General features: G+C 38.2%; 1 protein-coding gene across 1 annotated transcript; it reads left to right on the top strand.

The window, feature by feature from the left end:
• Window positions 1-14,417: 14,417 nt before the first annotated feature.
• Window positions 14,418-23,210, top strand: pthlha (parathyroid hormone-like hormone a). Its single transcript, XM_046859748.1, has 4 exons — window positions 14,418-14,848; window positions 15,319-15,434; window positions 21,348-21,878; window positions 22,742-23,210. The coding sequence occupies exons 2-3, from the start codon at window positions 15,328-15,330 to the stop codon at window positions 21,853-21,855; spliced, it is 615 nt and encodes a 204-aa protein (XP_046715704.1). The 5' UTR covers window positions 14,418-14,848; window positions 15,319-15,327; the 3' UTR covers window positions 21,856-21,878; window positions 22,742-23,210.
• Window positions 23,211-27,783: the final 4,573 nt, after the last annotated feature.

Genomic DNA, 27,783 nt, shown 5'->3' on the forward strand with positions numbered 1-27,783 from the left:
ATCTTCTTCCCTTTTTTGCTTTACAGACCATATCTCCTGCAAATGGCTGGCGGTAACTTTACGGCATTACCTCATGGCAACACGCGCGCTCGTCTCGAATTCACACTCTCGCCATACTTCATATACTCTGTCACTCATTCAGGCTTTCAACATGATTATGTAATCACATAAACACACGCAGGGCCTGCTTTGTATCTGACAAAATAGCTTAGCGACCTAACTATTAGGACCTATAGGTCGCCATGGGAACCTGCACACACATTTGCAATACACTTGTTTGGGAGAAATGGTGGTTAATTATTAGGCAAAAAAGAAAAACCCATGAAAGTGCGAATAGCGGCAGACAATCTTTTAAGAAAGCTTGAGTTTGAGGATGTCACATGTTGGCAGTCGAGCGAAACCGCTAAACGACACTCACACATACACATACAAACCCCCCACAACACACACACACGCTTTTCCTGTAACCGTATGATTTATAGGGACGAGTGCAGTGTCCACCGTTTCTGTTGGATAGCCGAGAAGCGGAATATGTGAGGCCAGGCACCAGGCTGACCTCATGCCATCCATCTTCTTTTTCAAGGGCCTTCAAAGAGGCACAACATGTTTGAGGTACGACGACCGGTATGAGTAAAAAAATACCTGCACGCTAGAAAAACCACAGTGATTTACCACCGAGTGGGAAAAAAGATCTCAGACATTTAAATGACCTGCAGGTCAAAAACGGCGCTCAGGTCTCGCATCTGAAAAACAAACAGTCGAGGTGTATACAGTATGTGTTGGCTGCAAACTCCATGCACCTTTGCCAGGTGAATTTATTTCCAGCAAGAGTGCAAAAAAAAGGTTTTTTTTCTTTATTTTTTTTTTTAAGAAATAAATGCCAGGAAGCAAAGGAAGTAGTCAAAGCATCAGATCAAAGTTGGACAGCTTAGAGATGGGCAGCTCAGGCGAAAGAACTGATGGGAAAGCGGAGGTGGAGAATGCTTGGCACTGCGTGAGGACCACACAGCAATGAGCTTTAGCAGCTCTGAGCTCACACCAAGAAATTCGCTGGCTCACGGGCACCAGAAACATACTCTGATTTATCCTATATCTACCGCCAGGTCGCTGTACTGACTAATAGACCTGTAACAAGACCCTCTTAAACGCAATTTTTAAAAAATTATTAAAATACAAAAACAGAAATGTACACATCCAAGCATGCCAGCTGACTGCCTGCAGATTGAAGAAACAAATGGAAGAGAAACAATTCCCTTCTGGATCTCAGTTGTCATATCTTGGAATTTCATCAAATATTTAAACAAATGGCAAACGCAGAGAGAACCGGTTGCATTGAAGGCTTTAGGAATGCAACAGCTACAATTTTGCATTTAAGTCTTCATGAGTGAACATTTTAACTTTCACAACAGACTTCAAGTTAAAATGATTACCGTATTTTTCGGACAATAAGCCGCTCCTTTTTCCCCATGTTTTGAACCCCGCGGCTTGAACAACGAAGCGGCTAAATTAGCTTATTTATGAGTCCCATAACCTTACCTGTGTTCTGAGCTGCACGGCATCGGGAGAAAAAACAAATTTTTTTTTAAACACATGACGATGCTGTTTAGATACAAGCCATGGTAACGCGTTGAGTCTGGGTTATGGGAGAGCTCACTAACTCCAGTTGCAACAGAAATCATATAAGATCAGACAGGTTTCCAAAACTCATGCTTTTTTATTTTTCTTGGCAACAGCGTTACGGGTTAGTCAAAGAAACTTTGAAATGAGCATCAGAAAATAATAAGGACATATTCCTCAGCCTTGCACACATGCAGTAATAGCGGAAAAATTCAGCGGCAGGCTATTCCCAAAATGCCGCTCTGCTCTTAAAGGAGCCACAACATATTTCACCCGTTACACCGTGTAACAGACACTGTCTTTCAGTAAAGCCTGTGTAAAGTTCACTAGTTTCAATGTAGACAATGTAGCGGCTAATAGACAGGTGCGGCTTATTTATTTTCAAATTAAAAATCTTTGTCAAAATCAGTGGGTGCGGCTTATATATGGGTGCACTTTATAGTCCGGAAATTACGGTAATTGACACTGATGCTCATGTTCAGAAGGCATTCCTAAGTTCCTACATACACAACTAACCATATAATATTATGCACTATAAATAGACATCACATCGGTATTCCATACACACACACATACATATGTTACTTTATGTGTGTGTGTGTGTGTGTGTGTGTGTGTGTGTGTGTGTGTGTGTGTGTGTGCGTATGGAACACCGATGTGATGCGATGCAATACATTTCAACACTTTTTTTATTGAGATCTGATTTCGATTTGAACACAATGCGATTCAGTGCAATTTAATGCAATGTAAAAAAATATATGTTATTGTGCAATTCAATATTGTGCAAATCACTTTTATTTCTTTGGTTCAGACAGACAGCAAATCATATATTTTCTTAAGTGCCTTCTGATTTCTAACGCTTGGCCTTTGTATTGCAAAAAAAAAAAAACCCAAGATAAAATAAAGCCAGACATTTTCCCTGTTCTGTCTCCAAGAAAATGCAGCTCTATCTCTGCCATGTTAATCTTTATTCTATGTGACTCTTAGGACACTTGTCAGGTTCTGTAGTGTTGTGATGAGTCATGTAAACGTAGCACCAGTGGGGCTGAGAGAATATATGCATTTTAACAGCACAAATTGATTTATTTGATTGCAAAAGACCGGATAGGATTCACACTTTTATTGTACTGTGTTCGTTTGTTTCTTAGTTGTTCATCCAAATTTCAGAATGTATAATTCTTTGTTTTGCTCAGTCTGCATACATTCTCCAACTGAAGGTTCACAAGATTCACTTTAGAGACATTCATCTGGACAATTCATCAATTCGACACATTTACAAAAAGAATTTAGTTTAATAGAAATTTTAGATGACATGTCTGGTTTACCCATTATGCATTCAATGACTAATGCAAGGAACTGATGATTTGCCGAGATGTTTTGGGGGTTAATACTATTCAGGTGAAATCAGTGTAATATATTTTGATCAACATGAACATAAACGACTGATTATCTAGGAAGCTTGGACACTTGTACACAAGCGATTATATGAATGTACCAAAGCAGTGGCAATTTAATCAAAGCAACAAGAAATGCTGTTATGATGTGCACAAGTGATTAAATGTTTTGGAGGTTAAAAAAGGAGTTTTGAGAATTTCATTTCTGATCTGAGAAACGCTCCAAAGCAACTGAGAAAAACTATAATACAGAAGGTCGTTTTAATCACTTACTTTATGTTTTTAACATTTAAGGAACCACTGAAACTTTTTTTTTTTTCACTGAGCTTTGGTAACAATCTATCTGATATTTTTAGTGTTCATCTTTTTTTAGTATTCATTCCTCAACAGTGGCCAAAACAACGCTCATTCCAGGAGACACACACAAAGAAGGACAGTCCGGTCATGCTAAAGGTCTTAGTACACACTGAGGTTGGTGCTCTGTGCTCCAGAGCTGCAGCTGAGCGTAGAGCCCAAACCACCAGCTAAACATAGAGCGAAATCCAGGCCAGACAAGTGAGAAGCCAGTTTCAGCTGGGAACCAGAGTGCGCTCTTTCTACGAATGTAACGCAGCCCCTCAGACTTTTTTCTTTTACTGCAGCTTGGCCAAAGGAAAAAAAGTAAAAAAAAAAAAAAAAAAACAGGAATCTTTCCCTTGTGGGTTCGTCTCCTAATTACCACCCTGGCAGCACACTGTTTCTCCTCTCCGGCAGACAAAACAGAGGAACCCGGCACTGTCTCATCTCCCTGTTTTTATATTTTTAAATGATAATATTAATGTCCCTGAAATAGTTTGTGTAGTGTGCAGGCCCACGTAATAACAGTCATTCGTCTTGTAGAATATCAAGTCTGAGCGCAGGGGTTCATGCTGGAGCACCTTGGTGACGTGGTGTGGCTAAGTTTGTGTGCGCGCGTGTGTGTGTGTGTGTGGTGTGAAACACAATAATCATAGCATTTTTGTTTTTCAAAAAAGGAAAAAAGACACAACATTAGTAGAAAAAAGAAAGTGAACAAATTAACCGATATACAAGTATTAAACCTACACTACATGGACAAAAAGTATTGGGACACCTGACTTTTCCAGCCATATGTATTACTTCCCTAAATCACAACCACAAACTCGGGGTGCAAAATTCATAAATGTTACTTTATTTGAACTATGAGACCCAAACCTGTTCCAGTATGACAGTGTGTCTGTGCACAAAGAAAGCTTCATGTAGATATAGCATACATGGAATGATCAGAGTTGAAGATCTCCTGCTATAAATCTCTGACCTCCATCCTATTTAACAAGATAAATTGGAATGCTGACTGCACCCTAGGCCTCCTCACCTCACCTACATCAGTACCTGACTTTACTAACACTCTTGTGGTTGAATAAGCACAAATCTCCACAAGCTCACTCTGAAATCTTATGGAACATCTTCCCAGAAGAGTGAAAGGTATTATAACAGCAAATGGGGACTAAATATGGAATAAGATCCTCATTCTAAACTTGAAATATTCATGATCTAATTGTCAGACTATGAAAATGTGTCTTCATTTCAGCATTTATATAACAAGGAAGCAAAGAAGCAGAACTGAATAAAATCAGTAGGAAACCTTGAAATTTAATTACATTTATTTGTAAAAAAACTTGTAACAATGGACATTGTCAGAAAGCCACTTTGAGGAATAAATTAGTTTCATAAATTAGTCTTTATTATTTTGGTCAATAATGACCGAGCCAGTGGCAATGATGGTGAGAAAAAAGGTTTTGGAGTTTTTCTCAGTTGCGTTGGAGAAAGTCATCCTTAATATTTGCAAACCAGTGCATTCTCAAAAGGCTTGTACTTTTCTCAAAATCATTAGTTCATCTCTCAAAAGTAAGTATTTGTGTTAATGAACATATGCTATGTTGTCAGTATGACGTTGCACAGTTTCAGTGTTTCTTGATATAAACTACAGTTTGAATTACGATGATTGAAAATGCAAAAGTTGAATTTCTTCTGTTTGGCATCTATGAATTTCCGCAGCACAAATTCATTTATTTTAGTACATATTTGATTTCTATTGATTAGAAGAGACCAGACAGGATTCACATTTTTACTGTACTGTTTTATTGTCGGTTTGTTTTTTGGATGTTCTGAGAAATTGTAATTCTGTTTTTACTTTGTCGCCATCTTGATGTTGTTCACTCGCCTACATTAGTGAAGATTGATCTGCACAATTCATCAATTCAAGTCACATTTACAAAAAAAAAGTTTAATATAAATTTTAGACAGATAATAACAACTAGTTTAATCATTTTGCATTCAATGACTTATGCAATGAACTGATGCTGAGATGTTTTGGGGGTTAAAACTATAACCAGTATAATATATTTTGATAAACATGTAGGATAATGTAGGAAACAGCAGACACTTGTACACAATCGATTATTTTATTGTACCAAAGCAGTCGCAATTTGATTTCATTTCTGATCTGAGAAACGCTTCGAAGCAACTGGGAAAAACTATAATGTATAATAAAAAAACCTTAAGAGGACCCAGACTAAACCCAAAACCCGTCCTCATCTGGGTGACACCGAAAGTCTATTTATTACACTTCCATTATAGATTCAGGTTATCAAATGCTCACTTGCATACAAAAACTGTTCAGGGTAATTGCTGCCCCTAACCATTGTAGCATTGTAGGTTATCTCTATAAAGATGTATAACAAAAATAGATAAATAGATAGATAGATAGATAGATAGATAGATAGATAGATAGATAGATAGATAGATAGATAGACAGACAGACAGACAGACAGACAGACAGACAGACAGACAGATAGATAGATAGATCTGATAAACAAGTACACTAAAATATAAACATATATTTTGACATATACTTTATATGAAGTTATATTAGTGCAAGATGTGTGTAAGGCAGTGGGATATACTGTATACATTGACAATATGGAATATAGTGACTGTATAAGGTTATAAACAGTGTATATAGAGATGCAGTGGTGTAAAATAATTGAGTAAATATGCTCCACTATTCTTTAATTGACAATGACCAATACCAATTACATTTTGCACCTCTGTTAAAGATGTCATTAAAGTCCAAAAATTTCCAAAACTTTGAGAACCATCTTTTGTTGAAGTTGAATATTAAAACTGAGCGGTGCATTACATCACAGTCATAAATATTTGCATCTACTTGCAAAAATGAATAACTTTCATTTAATTTGTCCATTGAATACTTATGTTAATTTTCTCCTTTGTGACATCATACTGTAATTTCATTTGTTAATTGGAGATCCCATTTAAAAAAAAATTGCTTTACTACTTTTTCTTTTTTTGACTGACTTGTTTGATTTTTGTTTCATTCTGGCATGTTTAAGAGGCGGTTGTGATGTTGATTTGTATTTTTGGAAACAAAACCTTACAAATCAACTGTTTTTGGCTTTTCACTAACATGTGTCTTGGTAAAAAAAAGGGCTAGTGGGTGTGTGTGTGTGTGTGTGTAGGCAGAGGAGTGTGTATGAGTAAGAGCATCCTCTAATTGTATATCTTGCATGGTTTGTGTTACAGTGAGTCAGTGATGATGCTTTTCTAATGATGTCAGCAGTGGGCCTTAACCTTGGATTGGTGGATGTACATATCTACATATATATATATATACTGAAAGTCCAACTGTCCTGACACTAGAAAGTTTTCAGAGGACGTCCTCTGCTCAAGACAAAAACCATCACACTCTTCCCTGGATGAGACACATCTCTGAAAGAACTGCAAGAACTTTTTCTGGCTGGATAGCGTAGACATTTTTCGGGTTAGAAGCATCTGTTCTTCATCACGACAGTAAGTATAAGAATCTTCCCATGTTCTCCAAATTGTCCCAGATGTTTCAAACAGTGAACGTTCAACGTTATAGGAATATGAACTACTTCTCCGGAAACAGTGAACTCGCTGTAGACTTTCATATGTGGACAGTCTCAGAATAAGGAGTTCATTACAGATCTTGTGTCTTTATCATGTTAGAGGAACAAAAAACTGAGATGTGAGACCTTATTGAAGACGTTAATGCTGAGTATCTTGATTTTTGTTGCATAGGTGGCATATCTCTCTCTTAAGAATACAAGAGTGTATGCCAGGTTCAATTGTTTGAGAATATTTCATGATGGAAATCAGAGCTCACATTATCATAACCGTTATGTTTAGGGGTCCAAGCACCCAAGTCAACTCCGAACTGTCAAACTGAACGCTGTATCACTCCTTAAATTCATCTTTTTGAAATATTCATATAACATTTGTGAATGAACTCCATTATAAACATTTATTTTATAGTTAAATGAATACAGTTAAAAAGTGTTGGATGCATTGATTGCATCGATTTACACTGTCCACTAATCTGATTTTGTTTAAGAAATGCTTGGTGAATATGAGGCTCGATCAATGAGTGGAAGAAAAAAGTGTCTCTCTTTCTCTTTCTTCTCCAAAGTGCATGTCTGTTCCAACTGTTCGAGGAAGATCTTGTTGTTTGGTGTTTGAGCATAGTCGTGATAGTGACGATCCTAAATCAACACAATTCCATGTCGGCTCTGTCACCGATATGTGGCCAAGCAGACAAACAGCATGCCGTATCACACATGGGGGCTTTACATCATGTCAGTAAGCAGCAAAAAGTCATTTTTCATGCTCCGGTTCAGACTGAATTCCCCTTCTATTGTAGCATGTGCTGAAAGGCAACTCATCTCTAATTAAATGCAGAGCCACGGGTTTTTGCTCGGTTCAGGCAGTATGGCATGATCTACTAGCATGAACAGCCAGACACACATTTACATTAACGCATTGTAATGATGATGTTTCTCATTTACTCCTCTTCCTTTTTTTTCTTTCTCTTTCACTTTATGCTGTGTTAGAGTAAGTCTGTATGAAATGTTTGGTCAAAAGGCTTCAGGACATAAGGTTCTCAAGAAACTTTCCCATTTCCTAATAGAAAGATTAACCTGAATAAAAGATTCCTATTTCTGGACATTTTCTTGTCCTGTAAGATCATTTTGCTTCTTTCAATGAGTAAAAAGTCTTATATTTGGTTTATTGTATTAATAATAGAGAAATGTGACTTTATTCATGATACATTATATAGACAAAATGTTTTCATAAGATTCATGTGTGCATTTTCACCATCCCATTCCACATTTAGTCCCCATTTTCTGTTATAATAACCTCCGATCTTCTGGGTAGATGTTCCACTAGATTTTGCAGTGTACTTGTGGAGATTTGTGGAGATTCATTTAGTCACATGGGTGTTAGTAAGTCAGGTACCAACGAATGTTCCAATTCATTCCAAAGGTGTTTGAAAGGGTTGAGATCAGAGCTCTTTAGCAGGAGATCTTCCATGTCAACCCATGTAAATCATATCTTCATGGAGCTGACTGTTCGTCATGGTGAAACAGGTTCAGTCCCCTAGTTTAAGTGAAGTTTGTGGTAAAAGATTGGGAAAGAACCACATATGGCTGGAAAAGTTTGGTGTCCCAGTACTTTTGTCCATATAATGTAGTTTTTACTTGCTGTCATATTTACAGTGTACAAATCAATATTCCTTCTTTACATTCAGCCTCATATTTAGGTGGATGCACAGTTATGGGATGGACAGTGAATCAAGAAAGATTTAGCTGTGAGCTGCAGTACCTTTACACGGTTTAAAGCTTTATACAGGTGGTCTGTTGAGCTGTGGTTTAGCTTGATGGCTGTCCATCATTTGGATAGAAAAATCTGATTAATATATCTAAATCTGTGGGTTTTTTTTACATTTCTAGATTTATCTATCTAGATCTGTGGAGCTGTGGTTTAGCTTGATGGCTGTCCATCATTGCATTTGGATAACGAAAAAAAAAAAATCAGAACATTTGAACACATTAATATAAAAAAAATAATAATAATCTGATAAATATATAAAATCTGTAAAGCAATATTTCTAGAAACGATTTAGATCTAGGGAGCTGTGGTTTAACTTGAGAGCTGTCAATCGATGCATATGGATAAAAAATAATCTAAACATATTAATATATTTTTTATATATATATTTTATATATTTTCCCCCCCGTATTTCTAGATTTGATTTAGATCTATGGAGTTGCAGTTCAGCTGGATGACTGTCCGTCATTGCATTTAGATACAAAAAAATTAAAATTAAAATTTCTAAACATATGAAGCACGAGTACAGAAAAATATAGAAAAAAGCTTATCTGATAAATATATATAAATTGATGTTTTATTTGTTTTCATGTTTATAAATTTGATCTAGTTCTATAGAGCTGCAGTTTAGCCAGAAGGATCTGTAAAAAAAAAAAAAAATTATATATATATATATATATATATATATATATATATATATATATATATATATATAAATAAATATGAACGTCTGAAATAAATTGTTATATCTAAATCTATGTATCTTTTTCGTATTTCTAGATATAATTATGTTATATACGGTTTAATTCTAATAATATAATAAGATATAATAAATAAATAAGATCAATATGACTAGATTAAAAGTACTTCCACGCACAGTGTTTTTTTTTTTAACCGCACAAAAGGAGAAAAATTGGTCGATAGCTTAAAAAACTCAATACGGATGAAAAAAAACATCCATCGATTAAAAGCAGGCTTTTATATTACACTGCTGAACGACAGAAAGTTTTGATGAAGCTAAAACAGCATTCCTGGCTCGTTCCCCACTGGATCCTGCCTGCCAGGAAAGACTTTTTTTTCACCTGTTTATATGCAGGTAATGTAGACTTTTAAGTGACCTTGAATGAGAGTCCTTTTTTTCCCTCCTTGAAAATGTGAAAAAGCTTTATATAAGGGCCGAAAGGACCACATGGGCTGTGGAGTGAATAACAGGTAGGCAGGATAAGTGAATCAGGACAACACCAGAAGAGCTCAAAGGAGACATTTAATGGGGGGGGGTCATAAAATGCCAGAGACGGCACTAATTTGCACTCCACCGCCTCACTTGGGGGCAAGTCATTTATAAAAGGGGGGGGAGTCTTGCAAATTGAAAGAGCTTCTGGATGAGAAAGATTGTTACTGAAGGCAGTAAGTAAATGAGTAGATAGATAGATAGATAGATAGATAGATAGATAGATAGATAGATAGATAGATAGATAGATAGATAGATAGATAGATAGATAGATAGATAGATAGATAGATAGATAGATAGAAAGAAAGAAAGAAGGAAGGAAGGAAGGAAGTGCTGGAACACGTGGTCCAGAACCTATTCATTAATAGAATCCAAATGCATTTTATAGGGCCTTTTTTTTCCTCCATCTTTATCTCTTAAAAAAAAAAAAAGAAAAGAAAAGAATTCTTCTGGTTAAAATTGCTTCGAAAGGCAAAAAAATCTCTCATGAGGTCCTGCTTTTAAGATAATGATTCACATGCATCGATCCTTTTCTTTTAAGAGATAGAGAGGGAGAGACAAAGTGCAAAAATCTCTCGCACCAGTAAACAAGCAAATGAATTTATCTTTAAGCTTCTTAAAGACCTAAAGCTAAAATCACACCTAACAGCACGTAACTGTGCGACCGAAGCCTCTCTGGCGGTTTAAAGGCGCCTATGGCGATGCTGAATGAGCATTTCTGCTGCGCATTGGCAAATCCAGCTTGGAGGAATTCCTAGAATTTCCTTGATGTGTCTGTGGGTGGGATACGAAGCTAAAAAGTCGGGCCATGAAAATCAATAGACGGAGGTTTAACATCTGTATCTGTGGAGTGTCAAACTGTGGAAACGGGACGGAGAACTGAATAACGGTTCGGTTTGACTCAGGGACGTACGACTCTCTTCAGGATTCGGGGAGCAATGCAGGATTATAACTTTATGACATCTGAAGAACTGCAGTCTTTTCGATTGACTTTTGAAATGTACAAATAAACAACAAATATAAATAAACAAACAAATAAATAAATAAAGCAGTTGCAACAGTTTGTATTGGCAGGAGGGCATTATGAAAATCCCTGAGCAAAGGCTTTTTACACAGCAGCCAATTACTTTTTTTCATGGCACGTCAGCTCTGTTTTGCAAAATATTTTGCTCTCGCAGAGTACTGGACAAGGCAAACAACATTAGCCAAACATTTATTAGGAAGCAATGCGCTAATCCTGGATGAGCGCTCCGATCGTTCATCCCGATGATGAGTGGGTCAGATTGGTTATTTCTGATTAAAGCCGGAAAAACGGAAATCGGTGATGAACGCCAGCCATTAGACATCAAGGCCTGGGACTCTAGAGATCTTCTGTGAAATGACAGGAAATAGGTGCCATCATGGTCTTTTGAACCATGACAGCTTGAGAAATGAGAAGTCAGACCAGTAAAAAAAAAAACGGGCAAAAACAGTGGGGCCACATATGGCTTTCAAAGGTCGCATATGAAAGACAGAAGGAAGTCCTCGGGTGCCTTATGCTCAATCAGAGAGCCAGATTGGATTGTTGCCTCATGAGAACACTTAGGTATCTCTCCAGCTGAGTTACAGTGAAGGACAGGAATGTTTCCTATAAACAGGCTCCAAATTCAAAGCTGCGTGTCCAGCTCCTTGTAGCAATTTACTATGTGGGAGTTAATGCCAAATGTATGAAGCTGCGTGGGTCGCTATAAATGCAATTTTCCAAGGATGACTTTTCTGATGACACAAAAGTATGATCCAGTTCAGAGTTCTGGTCCACGTTGGCCGTTTTTGTTGTTGATTCTCTACATTATGGTCCTGTAAAAATACTGAAAAAATACTGCATCCAAACTCAAGACTTCAAGCTGCAAAAATACTGCATCTAAACTCAATGACTCCGAAATTACTAGTGTCTAGAATTGGATACCTGAATATAACATTTTGTATGGTGTGTGTGAACCGATATCTTCATGGAGCTGGCTTTGTGCACAGGGGCATTATCATGCTGGATCAGGTTTGGGACCCAATTGTGTGACTCCTACTTTCTGGTAACAGTCAAAGTAAGAACCACATAAGGGTGAAAAAAAAAATCAGGCATCCCAATATTTTGTCCATACACTATATTTGGTATTTCCTACTGTTGAAATATATTCTAAAGAAAACATTTTTAAGTATTAAACCTATTTCTAGTCATTCGTAAATCAGTTCAAGCTTGACAGAGTGTTGTTCTACTGGGGATCATTTTTTAGAAAAAAGAAATGATCTGCTACTAAGAACTTTTAAGCACAGTAACAAAAGTGCAGAATATGTGCAGGACAAGGATGCAGTAAAGTGAAGGGGTTTCTGACTTCCAGAATGGCAGCTATAATTTTTTTAATAATCCAAATAATATTATATATTCAGTATCTCACACAGTACACTTTGGACACAGTTTTGACATGTTCACTTAGGGTGGACTCACTTTTGTTGGCAGCTATTTTGACAATAATGGCTGTATGTTGAGTTATTTTCAGAGGACAGTAAATCTATACTGCTTTACAAGCTGCACATTTACTACTCTAAAATATACCCAAGCTTTATTTTTATACGTTGTCCCTTTAAAAGACTAAAATGGTTGCTAAAATGTGAGGGGTGTACTAACATTTGTGAGATACTGTACGTGGATAGATACTACACGTCACAAGCGTCCATGTACTGTTAGTACTGTATGCTGAATAACATTTCAGCGCCCTGAATATAAAACATATTCCCACTTTGTAATGCTCCATACGGGGTTAAATAACCTTGACCATCGACTCCAACTCCTCCATTTAGCTCAATAATCATTAGAATTAACATATTGGCAGACAACCTATTCAGAGCGACTTACATTTATTTTATTCATACAGCTGAGCAGAAACGGGGTTAAGGGGCTTTTTTTAGGGGCTCAAAAGTGCCAGCTTGTTGTGGCAGGTATTTAATCTCTTGATCTGAAGCTCATAAGTCCAATGCTTTAACCACTAGCTACCACCTCCCTGCCTTACAGTAGCCATCTCACTCTGTAAACGACTGTAGCTGTATGAATCTATGGCTATAAGGGTTTATAATGCAGCACATACATTTCGAATGTGATTCTGATTGTTCAACAGTTTGACCTCACACCTTCCAGCCAATTGGAATAGAGTATTTCAACAAACCTTGGCATAATACGATACATATTATTATATGTATAAAATACATATTATATATACATAATACAATACGATTTCTCAGCACAGGGCTTTCGGGTTGGTGCTCATGTGTACCAAATGCAATCCTTTTTACGTGCGGATTAATTAAGTGGCAGACCTCAAGTTTGTTTTGAACGCAGTGTGACTGCTTTTTATTTTATAATTTTTTTTTTATTATTAAATTTGAAAAGATACACTAGAAACTATAGTTAGCGCAGTGTCATCGATTAATACTGCATTTGTTGTGCACCCTAATATGATTTGTACTGCGTTGTAAAACTACAGATTTTGTTTAGCGTATGTGTGAAATCGCTTCCACTTCCTGCCAACGTTTTTACAGCAGTCCAGCAAAATGGATTCTTTTGCATCTGATGTACAGATTCTGTTAAAAGAACTGAATCCTGAAAATTCTGCATATCAAGGGGTGATTGAATGCATTTCTTTGCATTCCCCCCCCTCCCTAAATTGTAATGAAATTGAACCGGATTGTGACTTTAAAACCGAGGTACGTATCGAACCGTTTTTTTGTGTACCGTTGTGTACAATGTCTTATCCATGTTGGCAATTCTGACCGAACTAAAAATAAAAAATGGTTCAAGCATGTGCCTAAGAAATCTCCCATTGTTAACAGTCCTCTAGTCTGTCGTATAAGTCACCAGCGAGCGTAAAGAAATACAACCCAACAACCCCAACATGCTCATTTCTAATGAGCCCCGCTATGTCTCTGGACTTCTTACACCCCATTTAGCACACGGCCCTAAATTGGCTCTTTGGGGTGTAAAAAAAATTTGGTAAATTTCCTTCAGTGGAAACCCAGCAATCCATGTAGCATGCCTGTTAGATAGAAGCATCTCCAAACTTCCTATTTAATCACTTTTTTCACACGTGTACAAATCACACATAGGTCTCTATCTCACACATGGACCATATTTCATGTCTAGCTGAAATGCTTCTTGGGCGCCACCTTCTTGCCACATCTGGCCTCTTTTTCTTCTATCTAAAAAACACACACACGTTCATGCTCACTACACAAGGATTGACTCTTTGTGAGGGCTTTCCAAGTCATAACCTCCCCTCCCACTCCCTCTCTTCCTTTCCACCCCCCACCCTCTCTCTCTCTCTCTTTTCCCTCCTTCATTCTCTCTCTCTCTCTCTCTCTCTCTCTCTCTCTCTCTCTCTCGCTCTCTCCCCCCCTCGTTCACTCCCTCAACCTGCACTCAGACAGTTGTGCTTAAACTTTCCCATCACTGCGCTGGTCCACAGCCTCCTCTATAACAGGCTGGAGCACAGCCTCAGGCAGCAGAATAAAAGAGACTGCCGTACTCAGATCACCTGGAGAACTTTCACACACATACACACACACACACACAAACACACTACATGACTTAGCCTCTGGATTCCTTTCGCCTTACTTCTGGTTGACTTTGAATTAGTTTGTTGGAGATAAGAAGAGAGAAAACAAGGAGTTGTGATACATGTTGGAGAGTTGATTTGGTGACATTTTTCCTCGCCGACAAAAGAAGACGTCAGCATCTGGGAGGGAGGTCATCTTCTGGGGGCTGCTGTTTGGTTTTGATTTTATAGAAGCCTGGACACTTTTGTTAGTCTTTACAGTACTGAGAGGACAGAAGCAAGAGGCCAGTTTGAGAAAAAAAGACCTTACTGTTGGGAGAGTAAGTTCTGCTTGTGTGTTTTTTGTGTGTGTTTCTTTCTGAGTGTGTGTGCAAATGTGTTGTCTCTCAGCTGACTTGTCTTTTTACAAGAAGTTTTGTTGTGGCCCGAAAGACTTGTGGAATTTATCATTTTTTTCTTTTGAACCATGTTCTGGTTCGAGTTAACCATGTCCTGTAGCCTTCCAAGACTTTTCTCCTTGAAACTCATTCCTATAAGACATAAAAGCAATGCCAGATATTTATTCAATTTATTTTGTGATCGAGAAAAAAAACATTTCTTCCATTGTCCGGTTGCGTTTCTACGCTACACAGTAAAGTCACAACGAACGCCTGACGCCAGACGTACTTACATTTCCGCTTGCCGTGCCAAGTTTACAGATGATTCAGATACGGAGAAATTATGTGTCCTCCAGCACGTGGATTCAGATCTTTATCTGATGACTGTGTGTTTTTTTTGTGTTTTTTTATAGATTACCAGGATGTTGTGTTCAGGGAGGATTCTTCAGCAGTGGTGTTTGGCTGTGTTTTTATTGTGTTCTCCTGTGCCACACTACGGCAGGCCCATCGACGCCCTGAGCAACAGAATGTAAGTCGATGCGTTGTGTGTGTGAGTGTGTGTGTGAGTGTGTGTTAGTGTGTAAACGAGTGTAAGTGTAAGTAAGAGCAAGAAAAACTGCTTTTTAATGTCTTACAAATCTATGAAGGAAAAAGGGAATAGAATAATACTACATCTAGAATAAATAGAATGATATAAAATAGGAAGAAAATAAATAAACAAATACATTTCTTTCATAACAGTACTTCTGCTGCTCTTACTTATATCACCTGTCGAACACTGCGCGACTGAGGTGTGAGGTGGGTGGCTCTACCAGGATGGAAAATGTTCTCATTTGGAGATCGTGCTAGGAGTTGTTTTCATTGCTAGCGCCCACCTGTGTGTTTACTTAGAGAGGGGGGTGAAACACGTACCCCGATGGGAGCGTTCGGACCCCCTCGACCTCCCCGCCTTCTCAGATCGCTGCCTTCTCTCAGGCTTGTTGGGCCGTGACTCAATTTTCTAGCGTGCCAGTTGCCTTCTGCCATCCATTTCTCCGGCGGGCTTACCCTCAGCCCCCTGCCACAAGGGGCTTGCTGTCTGATAGAGACTGCGCTTACAGAGTTGAGGTGAGGAGTAAAAGAGCGAGAAAAAGAGAGAGAGAGAGAGAGAGAGAGAGAGAGAGAGAGAGTGCTGATGCTGGACTAGGCGGCGACCCAAGCTAAACGCACTCTCCTGCTGGAGTACATTATGCCGCGCCGAGTAAATGTGCTTTCATGTCCGGCGCAACCCCAACCAGGGCCCAGGATGCAAAACATAGTTCTGGAGAGCCATTTGCTTTGGAAAGCTAATCTCTCATAATGCTTGTGCACTCCTTGGCCCTGCCTGTAGTGGTTTAACCCTCCGATCAGCTTTTAATGAAGCGAAAAAAAAAAAAAGAATGAGGGCGTGTGACAGTGTCTACAAGCCAAGATTCATGTATTTGGTCAGGGGAAAAAACCTGTGTTTGTGTGTGTGAGAGAGAAGCTTTTTGTTTGTCTTTGCCTGATCTCTGAGCTTCCTCCTTTTTCTTAGAGTTTTCTCCTACCGAGAGTTCGGAGCATTCCAGAGGGTTTGTGTAAAACGATGATTTATTAGCACCCACGATATCTAGAAGTATTAGATAGACGGATTTTTGCACAAACTAGATCAGAAAGTAGAGAGACACACTCGGACTGTGTGTCTGCATGGTAAAAAAAAAAAAATGCTCGCAGTGAGCTCGTTTCCATCGTTCTAGCATTACAGGGAGGATCTGTTGGAGCTGTCGTGTTGATGCAGGATCGAGCCCTGGGCTGATTCATACTGTATGTCTGCATGTTGAGTGTGTGTGTGGTCTCTACACCCATACAAGCGAGTTCCATGCATGTTTGTTTGTTGTTGGTAGAAGGTGGTGACTGGTTGTTGGAACGAAAGCACGGGCTCGGCTCGGCCTCGGTCTCGGCCAAACACACCAATGCATCATTTCACCTTTAACCTCGGGATAGTCAGACATTTCTCGTTACTTCACCGCCTACTCGGAGCGAACTACACTTTAAAGAGAAAAACATGAACGGTCCTGCTGATTTCATTCATCTGGCCTAATCACTGCCAGGACAATGGTAGTAGCCTCTTATTTATCTATTTAGATTTAGTCCAATGTACTAAGTCAAATACTAAGCCCCTATAACAATCTCTTAATAGTCCAAATTCCCGCTTGAGCCGAGGATATTAAAGTATCATTTGGAGGCCCTTGGATCCGAACACAGCGCAGGCCTTTCATCAGGATCCACTCAAGATCTTTTATCTGTGTAGGGGCTCTCGCAAAACATCCAAATGGGCGTTCGCTGTCTTTAACAAGCTTCTGCTGACAAGCCGGCGTCTCTGACAGTCTGCCATTGAGCACAATGCCTCTTACTGGAGTTTAAACTGGCTGCTTCCCAACTCAGCCGGGGAAGATCAAACGCACATGCGGCAGAAAAGATTTCTCGGAGTACTCGCATTCCATTACAGGGCCAATTACAGGGCACTCCCACTCGAGCTCTGTTTTTTCAAACAACACAGATAAGCATCTTCACGTCCTCAGGTGTGTTGCTTCAAAAAGCAACAGCTTGACAGCTTGCATGCGAACACTTTTGTTTTTTTTTCCTTCTCCCACCTTTTTACCTCACGTTTATTTCTGATCGGGCCTTAGGATGCATAAGGAGAAACGATTCACGCAGTACGCTTCGTTTTGTTATCAATGATCGATTAAATCAGCATTCAAACGTGTTACATGGAAATATAGATTAGATTAGATTAGATTCGATTTAACTTTATTGTCATTGTGCAAAGTACGTGTACAGAGCTAATGAAATGCAGTTAGCGCCTAGTAATAATATATATAATAATATAATATAAGTTTGGCTATATAATAATATTGCCGAACAATTATATATTTTTCTTCTTATTGCACAGCAATTTGAATTCTTTGGACTCTTTAAAGGTTTCTCGGGAGAAGAGCATGTGTGAAAAGATGTAAATATGAAATTTGAGACCAGATTTAGGTTTTAAAAATTTGGGTTTGAGAAATGAAAAGTTTCATAGCTGCAGTGATTATAAGTAATTAATAACTGTGTTTATTTTTATTCAAATTTTCTTTGTCAAACCAAAGAATAAATTAGTATCATAAATAATCCACACCACACACACACACACACACACACATGTATGTATATATATATATATATATATATATATATATATATATATATATATATATATATATATATATATATATATATATAAACATAGGCACTACCACACACTCTTTAAGCGTGTAAGCGTGTAGTGGATCCCTTCAATCCCATCAAACCCGTGTCCTCCATGATCCATCCAAAAAGGTATTGGATATTTTTAGACCCAGATCGCATACCTTCTCATTTACGTCTCCTTCAAACATCACACAAGGGGAAAAAATCACTTTGTGTCCACTGGCAAATCCTGTGGGAACAAATCCATCATATCAGTGTACAGTACATACAATGAAGCATATCGAATCTGACTAAAGGTCATGGATGTGTATTTTCAGTCTTCCGTGAAACGCAGTCCGCTTGTGTTTGTGTTCGGGGGCCGTTTGAAACCAAGAACAAGGGCTTCTTGTTTTTGTGTGTGTGTGTGTGCACTGACATTCAGCTCTTAGCCTTTGACTTGTCACTTTTATCCCATCAGTTAAACACACAGAGAAACTCGATTTTTTTTATACGGGGGCCTTTTAGAAATCAGTGCTTAGTGCTTAACTTTTTCTCTCATGAACTATTTAGAACACGTGTTGGAGATGATAAACTGTTTTTCCAAAGAAGGAAAAACTCATTTAAATACGCTGGGGCTAATCGTTTCTTGCAGGATCTGTTTAACAGATCGGCTGAGGCAATTCCGCGTATTTTATTCCTGTGTAGTGTTTTACACATCAGAGCATGAAGAAGGACCTGTTAAAGCTGAAGTACAAAATGTTTAATGGGTTGCGGAAGCCATTATTTAGTTCGAATAGACTGTCAAGCAATCATATAAGGGAATTCGGAGCCACTTGGGATCAGTTTGACGGTTATAAATAAATGGGATGAGACCAGTACAAAAAAAATTAATCAGGTATAAAAACGAGAAATGTTCCTATGACAGAGACAGTGTTTTGTTTCTTTTGGACAGTGCAAAGACATGACTGAAATTGTCCTGATATGACCAGTCCATTTATTACGCTTAATAGTTGCATTACTGCCACCTACTGGTAGCTCTGGTCCATGGTTTCCACCTACACAACTGCAGGAGAGCACAGTGTCAGACCCACCGCCGCTCTCCCTCTCTCTCTCTTTCTTTCTACTAAGTGAAAGAGTGAATATTTTGAAATAGCCCTGAATTATGCTTTACTTTGGCACTTTGCATGCACCAGCTCTGTGATATGTGTAATTGTTTCAAGACATTTGGACCGTGTGCCCAGTACTCAAAAGTGCACACGATAGCAAAGGTTTTTTTTTTTTTTTGCAACTGCAAAAGCAATTGTCAAAGGTACAGGCACCTGAACATGTAAACCATTTGAATTTTTTTAGAATTAATGCTAAACAAGTGTAGGCTTCCCATCAACATTTGTATTCAGGAAAATTAGCTTTTTTTTATTATTAGCTTTGCCATCGCACAGGGACGAGGCAGCTCTGAAGGCCTGTGTTTAAAACTCAGAGTTAATAATGTGAAAACGTGAAGGGGCATCTCAAATCAGTAAAGCATAAACCCCTCCGCACCCCCAGCAGACCGTTCTACCGCCCACTCTTTCATTCGAAAGGCGTTTCACATCATCGCGAAGTGATTTATTATGGTTAGATGAAGGGATCTGGAACTGGTGAGTTTTTGGGGAAAGGCTGAGCAAGGCCCAAGGCCAAGGACAGAGTTTCACAAGGCAGAAAAGGAGTCGATTTGGCTCATGTGTCAAACCTCTGTGTGAATCCCAGTTAAAATGTACAGTGTTGTGGGTTGGATTTGGGATTGGATTATGATCATTCTGATTTAAAGCAGACACACACACACACACACACACACACACACACACACACACACACAACATGGATGACTGCATAACAAATCCGAAGAAAACCACATCAGAGCACATGGTCAGCCATGATACAGCACCCCTTTGGAGCACAAAGGGTTGAGGGCCTTGCTCAAGGGCCCAACAGTGGCAGCTTGGCGATACTCAAGTCAAGTCAAGTCAAGAGGCTTTTATTGTCATTTCTACTATACACAGTGGTGCACAGTACACAGTAAAAACAAGACAACATTCCTCCAGAACCCTGGTGCTACACAACAACATAGAGCTACAAAACACAATATAAAGCTACAAAAAGTGCATCAAGTGCAGACAAAAAACAGTACAGACAGGCAGACAACACAAGACAACACAAGACAATACACATAATACAAGATGGCGCCGACCAGTAAACCCACTGTATACTTTGAATATACAGTACTGTGCAAAGAGGACTAAAAAGACTAAAACAAAGAGTATATTTACAAAACCACTATGCAGTGCAAAAACAGCAGTAGCAGCAGTCGAGAGGTGCAAAAAACAGCATGTAAACAGTGTAATATGGTTAAGTGTGGCTTAACCCCCCGACCTTCTAATCAAAAACCCAAAGAATTAATAACTGAGCTACCAAGTTTCTTATATTCCAGAGTGAAAGACGAAGATCCTTTAAATAAAAAAAAAAAAGTATATTCATATCATACACTGTATGTGCAAAAGTATTGGGACACTTGACCTTTCCTAGTATATGTGGTTCTTCTCCAAACTGTTACCACAATCCTGTAGACACATAATGTATAGGATTTTTTTTTAAATGCGGTCTAATAAAATGTTGTGTTTACTTAAAATTTGGCAACCCAAACCTGTTCCAGCAGATCTGGTTTACATGAATTGGAGAGAAAGATCTTGAGAGTTTTAGAGCTCTGATCTCATCCCTACTGAACACCTTTGGAATAAATTGGAACAGTAACTGCACCCCCAGGCCTCCTCACCTCACCTACATCAGTACCTGACTTTACTAACACTCTTGTGGCTGATGAAGACAAATGTCTAGAAGCACATTCCAAAATCTAGTGGAACATCTTTCCATAAGAGTAGAGGGAATTATACTGTTATAGCAAATTGCGACTAAATGTGGAATGTGATGCTCAAAAAGCACATATCGTACCGTAGAGTGTCCGCTTACTTTTGGCAATACAGTGCATTTGGATATATTTAATACAATTTATATTGTAATATAAATGATAAAATCAAATGTATATATTGATAATTACTTCTTATTTTGACCTGAGCGTAACAAGATGTCAGTGTATTTACAGTGTATTTGTCTCTTTGTTTAGTGTCCATTTGGACCCAGAAGGTATTTGATCTCTACCCCTTCTTCTCTCCCTCTTTATTAGAAAGCGGTCAGTGACGCATGCCCAACTGATGCACGACAAAGGTCGAACCCTGCAAGAATTCAAGCGGCGTATGTGGCTGCAGGAGCTGCTGCATGAAGTCCATACAGCAGAGCTCCATGAAGTGCAGCAGCGTGGTGGAATCAGCGGTGGAGGTGGGTCTATCAGTGTCGGAGTTCCCATGGGGGTGGGAATGGGCATCAGTTTGAGTCCTGGCACAGCTAACCCTAAACCCGTGGGCGGCACCAAGAACCTGCCGATCAGCTTCAGCCCAGAAGATGAGGAAGGCACTAACCTTCCCCAAGAGACCAACAAGTCACAGATATACAAAGATGGAGCACCCAAGGCCGGAATGAAAAAGAAGAAGAAAGGAAAAGCTGGAAAGCGGAGGGATGGGGAGAAGAGGAAACGAAGAACTCGTTCGCCTGACCGGCCAGAGGCGATCGAACCGGACAACGGCTTCCACGTGGAGCAGTGGATACACACGGCCCAGCGAGCAGCGGTGCACTAGAACACTGTCAGTCTCTGACAACGGTAAAGCGACTTTACTTGTTATACCATTTCTCATGACACCACAATCATCAGTCTTCATCATTACAGCCTGTGCATCTTACCATGTAAATCCCTCTTAAATAAACTTTGATGTATCTAGTCTTTGATGTTTTATAGATTACACCAAAGCGTACGCATTTCAAGCTTGAAAAAATCAGTAGAAATGTCTAGAAATGTTTAATAATCTCGTTTTAACAAAACTTTCCAAGAAATCAAAGGAGACCTACAGTAAATGTAGCAGTGACTGAAATCATTACTTCTTATCAGTTTCAGTCACTGGAGTCACTCCATCAGTGTTTATTACATTTATGCAATCTTCATTCTCCTCAAGCAAAAAAAAAAAAAAAACTGAGGGGGAAAAAATATATGCTTTATTATTGAAGTTTTTGGCAACAATATAATGGTTCATGCAGGCAAAATTTATATATATATATATATATATATATATATATATATATATATATATATATATATATATATATATATATTCAAGTATTATTTTTTTCTTTATTAATAGTATTAATTAACATAGGTCACTAATACATTTGGGAATTGGTTTCTGGAAACACACAACACATCACACACAAATACTTTGGCAATAGCGAAAGGTCTTTTGCACTTTTTTTCGAAGTTGCAGAGGTTTCCAGATGTCTCTTTTGCAAAATTTTAAACACCTGTACAGATTGTCCCACAATATCTTTTTCTTCTGCCCAAAAAAAACGCTCAACATGCTCATTATATACACACATAAAAACAAAAGAAATCTGCACACCATCAGTAATGAAATTATTGTGATGTATATATCTGATAAAGCTGACCTGGCATCTTTGTGTTTTGTCTTTCAGATTTATAAGGACATTATACATGACACATGGACACCACAATGCTCATGTTGCAGTATTCACTGTAACAGCGATAGTTGGGAGCGCGGAACGATATTTATTTTATGTAAATATTCTTAATTAGTAATAAACAAATAATAAAAGATAATGATAAAACATTATCCTGTTGCTCTGTGGGAGCTAGATTTGGATTTTTGTGAATACAATGCTTTATTCATTTTTTTTTTTTTTCGGTTTATATATATAATTTTTTTTTTTTTTTGTAAGGACTATACCAATTATCAATGTCAGATTTTCATAATTTATTTTGTTTGAATGGTGTATTTATTTTGTAAAGGTATCAAGGTGCTGCTGACCTTTTTTTTATATATTTTGTACCATAATGCACTTTAGATATATATAAATATAAATCTATATTCAAGTAATGCCATTAACTGAATTATTTTGTGGTTATTTGAATGAAGAAAAAAAACAGCCCTCTTTTTTTTTTTTTTTTTTTTTTTTAAGCCATTTAGCTGTTTTCTTCTCGCTTTGGCATTCATTTGTTTTTGTTGTTTTTGTGGGGGGTTTTGTATTACTGGTTTTTTTTTTTTTTGGTTTTTCTTTGCTGCTGACCTGGATGCCGCACATGTCGTCCAAAGATTCAGTCCTAAGAACGTTCATGTCTATGATTTATTTTTATGTGTACAGTACAAGTTGTACATAAACACACCCACACACACACACACACACACACATACACATGCTCTTCACTGAACTCATATTCCTTGGCACTTGCACTGATTAAACAATCCTGTATTGAATGGATTAAACATCTGACCGACACCATGCATTGCCCTGAGTCCTGTGTCTGTGTCTGGTGTGTGTGTGTGTGTGTGTGTGTGTACTATGTGTGCAGTCTAACCATTAAAAATACAGCAGGAATTGACATTGCCTTCTGCAAACTGGACCATTTGAATTCCCAGAGGGCCTGAAATTTTTACTTTATACAGTATAAATCACCTATAAAACTGCCACAGAAACCCCTGTACTCAAGTACTGCTAGCATAAACATTTACTAGCCTAGCTAGAAAACACCTAGCTAATACTAAATACACTTTACATAAACAGCAACAACAAACACCTACAGACACAACCGGGTTACCTATTGGCTATCTCTGTATGGATTAAACATACAGAGAGATAACTGGAGATCCAGGCTTGGGTTACAGTATCTGCCTTTCATTCACTTTTCGTCCAGACTGCTTGTCTCGATCGCTGTCTCGAGCCGCATGAAAGTATGTGCTTGAGAAAGCAAAGTGGGTGTGTGTGAGAAGTGAAGTGGAAAGAAAAGTTGGTGTGAGGTGAACGCACCCCACGACCCTGCGAAAACAGCGTAGGTGTAGGAAGTACCGTGTGCGATCAAGACCGAGCATGTATACACATATACATAAGTATACACACGTGTTTATGACTGGTCCTGTATTGTTAGTGGACACCTGATTATCAGAGCTGTCTCTGTTATATATATCCCCAGTCTTCTGGGAAGTGTTTTATAATATTTGGGAGTGTGGATGTGGGGATTCCTTTAAGAACATTAGTGAAATCAGGTCCTGGTGTTAGACATGGAGGTCTGGGGTTCAGTTGCAGAACACTCGAGTTCTTCGTCTTCATAGAGGTCATTTTGCGCACATTGTAATGCTGGAACCAGGGAACAGCTAGAAAATTATTTATGGGGTGGGAAGGGGGTGTCATGAGAATTATGAGGGGTGTCAACATGAAACAAGTATCCTTGTATGGTTTTTGTTGATTCAAGAAATGATATACATACACTGGGGTGCACATTTTATATGGGTCCATAAAAATAGAGTCTAATGTGTGATTGAATTTACCTGAACCTGAATTGGAAAGACATAAACTAAATAAAATGGTTAAGGTATATGTAACTTCTGTTCTTTTAGTTCTACACAAATCTGTGTGAATCTTTCTTCTTCTTCTTCTTCTTCTTTCGGCTTCTCCCATTAGGAGTCGCCACAGCGGATCATCCGTCTCCATACCCCCTGTCCCATACATCTGCCTCTTTCAAACCAACTACCTGCATGTCTTCCCTCACCACATCCATAAACCTCCTCCTTGGTCTTCCTCTTTTCCTTCTTCCTGGTGGCTCCATCCTCAGCATTCTCCTACCGATGTACCCCATGTCTCTCCTCTGCACATGTCCAAACCATCTCAATCTGGCCTCCCTCACCTTGTCTCCAAAATGTCCCACATGCGTCCCTCTAATAAATGTGTTTATAATCCTGTCCATCATAGTCACTCCTAACAAAAATCTGTTTAAATCTATGCCAAGTTTAATTTGCTAAACATGAAAAACAGTAAAGATTATAATTAATTGAGTGTAGATTAATGTGGTAATGTATTGTACACCCCTTACATTTCAGCAATCATTTTAGTATCTTCTCAAGGGAAAATACTATAGAAATGAAACTTTTATATAATATATTTTAGAGGAGTCAATGTGAAGCTTGTATAGTAGTATAGATTTACTGTCATCTAAAAATAACTCAATGTTAACTCAATGTTTTTATCTGCTTGACAGGACCATACACATTGTGTGTTTCCGAAATGGGTTCCACTCTGGAACAGGTATCGCAAGGGTCCATCAATCCAAGATTCCCAACATGCTATGATAAAAAAGATCTCACTGTGCTCTCTTTTGTCTTCCTTTGTGTTCTATCTTTTACTGATGGATAGAGTTGTTACAGTTTTCCCCATCATCTTTAACATCATCTTCCTCTTTATCATCATCATCATATTATTCTCATCTTTCTTTTTATCATCATCTTCTTTTTCTTTTTCTTCATTATCTTCATCATCTTCCTCTTTATCATCTTTCACTTTATCATTATCATTATAATCATCATCATTAAATTTTTTCACTTTATTATCAGCATCGTCGTCTTCTTCTTTTTTTTTATATGATCACTGTCATCTTCTTTATTTTAATCATCTTCAACCACCACCACCACCCTCATCATCAGCAGGAGCAGCATCCTTATTATCATCATTGTCATCTTCCTTTTGATCATAATCATCTTTCACCACCATCATCATCATCATCATCATCATCATCATTTTCCTTATTTTATCATCATTAACATCTTCTCCTTCTTCATTTTCATCATTATAATCATTATCGTATCATCATCAACAGCAGCAGCAGCAACAGCAGCATCTTTATTATCATCATTGTCATCTTTCTCTTTTTCATAATCATTTTCCAACACCAGCACCAGCATCATCATCATTTTCCTTTTTATTTTCAGTATCATCATCAACTGGTTTTTCTTGTTTTGTTTTTTATTCTTCTTCATATTTTTTACCATAATTTTCTTCTTGTTCTTCATTATCATCATTTCCATTTTCCTTTTCATGCTTATTTTCTTTTCCTCACCATCATCATTTTCTTCTTCATCTTTATTACCATGTTCTTCTTCTTCATCATGATTGCCTTTATCGTCATCATCATCATAATCATCATCGTCATCATCATCTTTTGTTCTTAACTACAATCCTCTCCTCCATTATCATCACTGTCATCTTCCTCTTTATCACCATCTTCCACTTTATTATCATCATCATCATCATCATCATCATTATTCTTTTCACTTTATCAGCATCATGTTCTTCATTTTCATCATCATCATCAACTTCTTCTTCTTTTCTTCTTCTACCTCTTCTCCTTCTCCTTCTTCTTCTTCTTCTTGGATGTACACTCCCTCTAACACTCCTCTCCTATTTGTGTTCTCCCCTCTTCCTCAGTAAATATTGCATCTGCACTGCTGTGTTTGTCCTACTCTCTGCATGTGAATCCTTGGCCCCGCCAGTGGCAGATCTCTAGAGTGCTAGACTCTCACATTGACGACCACTGTTTGAGCCCCGGTCATAACAGAGACCACGTCAAGCCAAGGACCAGAGTGTTGTTGAGATTATGTCAGGACCAAGACCAGAGTGTGCCAAGACCAAGTTATTCCAAAACCGGACTGTTTCTAGACCAAGTCAAGACCTAAGGGTGTCAAGACCAAGTAAAAGACAAGGACCAGAATATGTTGAGGCTATGTCAAGACCAAGACCATAGTGTGTCAAGACCAAGATAAGACCACAACCAGAATGTGTCAAGACCAATTCAAGACTAACACCAGAGTTTGTCAAGACCAAGTCAAATCCAAATCCAGAGTGCATCAAAACCAAGTAAATTCCAAAATCAGTGTGTTGAGACCAAGTCAAATAAAAGACCACAGAGTGTTGAAACTATAACAAGACCAAGACCAGAGAGCATCAAGACCAGAGTGTGATGAAACCACAATAAGTCCAAGACCAGAATGTGTCAAGACCAAGACTTTTAGAGATTGAGACCAAGAAAAACCAAGGCATGATGAGCCCAAGTCAGGACCAAGACCTGAACAAAACGTTTCAAATTCGTCTGAAAGATCATAATAAAATAATAATAGTAAGTCATTTGCAGAGGCGAATTGTATGTGTAGAAGTGTTCCCTTTGTTTCTATGAGCAAACAAATACATATGCTGAGATTAACCTTTTTCTTTAACCTGTATCTTGAAATAAAATACCCAGTCCTCTTAGTTTGAGACCGAGACATGACAGAGACAAGACAGAGACCTAGATCGGTTGAGACTATAACACTATTAGCAGGCCAAAAAATACTTATGTGGTGTATAATTTAATTATGTAATTTGAAGAAGCAACTTATACGACTGGAGAAGTCAGGTGTCCCGATACTTTTATACTTTTATCTTGTGTATACATTATTGTTTCTGTTTTAAAACACTGTGTAATTGCTAATATGGGGATCTTTTTCCTGTGAGATTATGTTTATTTAGCATTTTCCAAGAAGTCCCTTCTTCCATTGCTTTGTAACAATCAGTTATTGGTTTGGCAAGCCTTTATATTAGCATCTTTCATCACATGATAATCTTTGGAAGAGGAGTCATCATATAGATCTCGTACTTCTTAAACACTAAGCAATAATGCATACAGTCTATCATCA

The sequence above is a fragment of the Silurus meridionalis genome, chromosome 10 (assembly GCF_014805685.1).
Source record: "Silurus meridionalis isolate SWU-2019-XX chromosome 10, ASM1480568v1, whole genome shotgun sequence".
In the NCBI taxonomy this organism is placed as follows: domain Eukaryota; kingdom Metazoa; phylum Chordata; class Actinopteri; order Siluriformes; family Siluridae; genus Silurus; species Silurus meridionalis.

Bases quoted from the DNA above. Each gene is read 5' to 3' on its own strand.
- pthlha (XM_046859748.1), top strand. From the start codon at position 15,328: ATGTTGTGTTCAGGGAGGATTCTTCAGCAGTGGTGTTTGGCTGTGTTT. The intron at 15,435-21,347 runs GTAAGTCGATGC...CCTCTTTATTAG, and splicing joins GACGCCCTGAGCAACAGAAT to AAAGCGGTCAGTGACGCATG.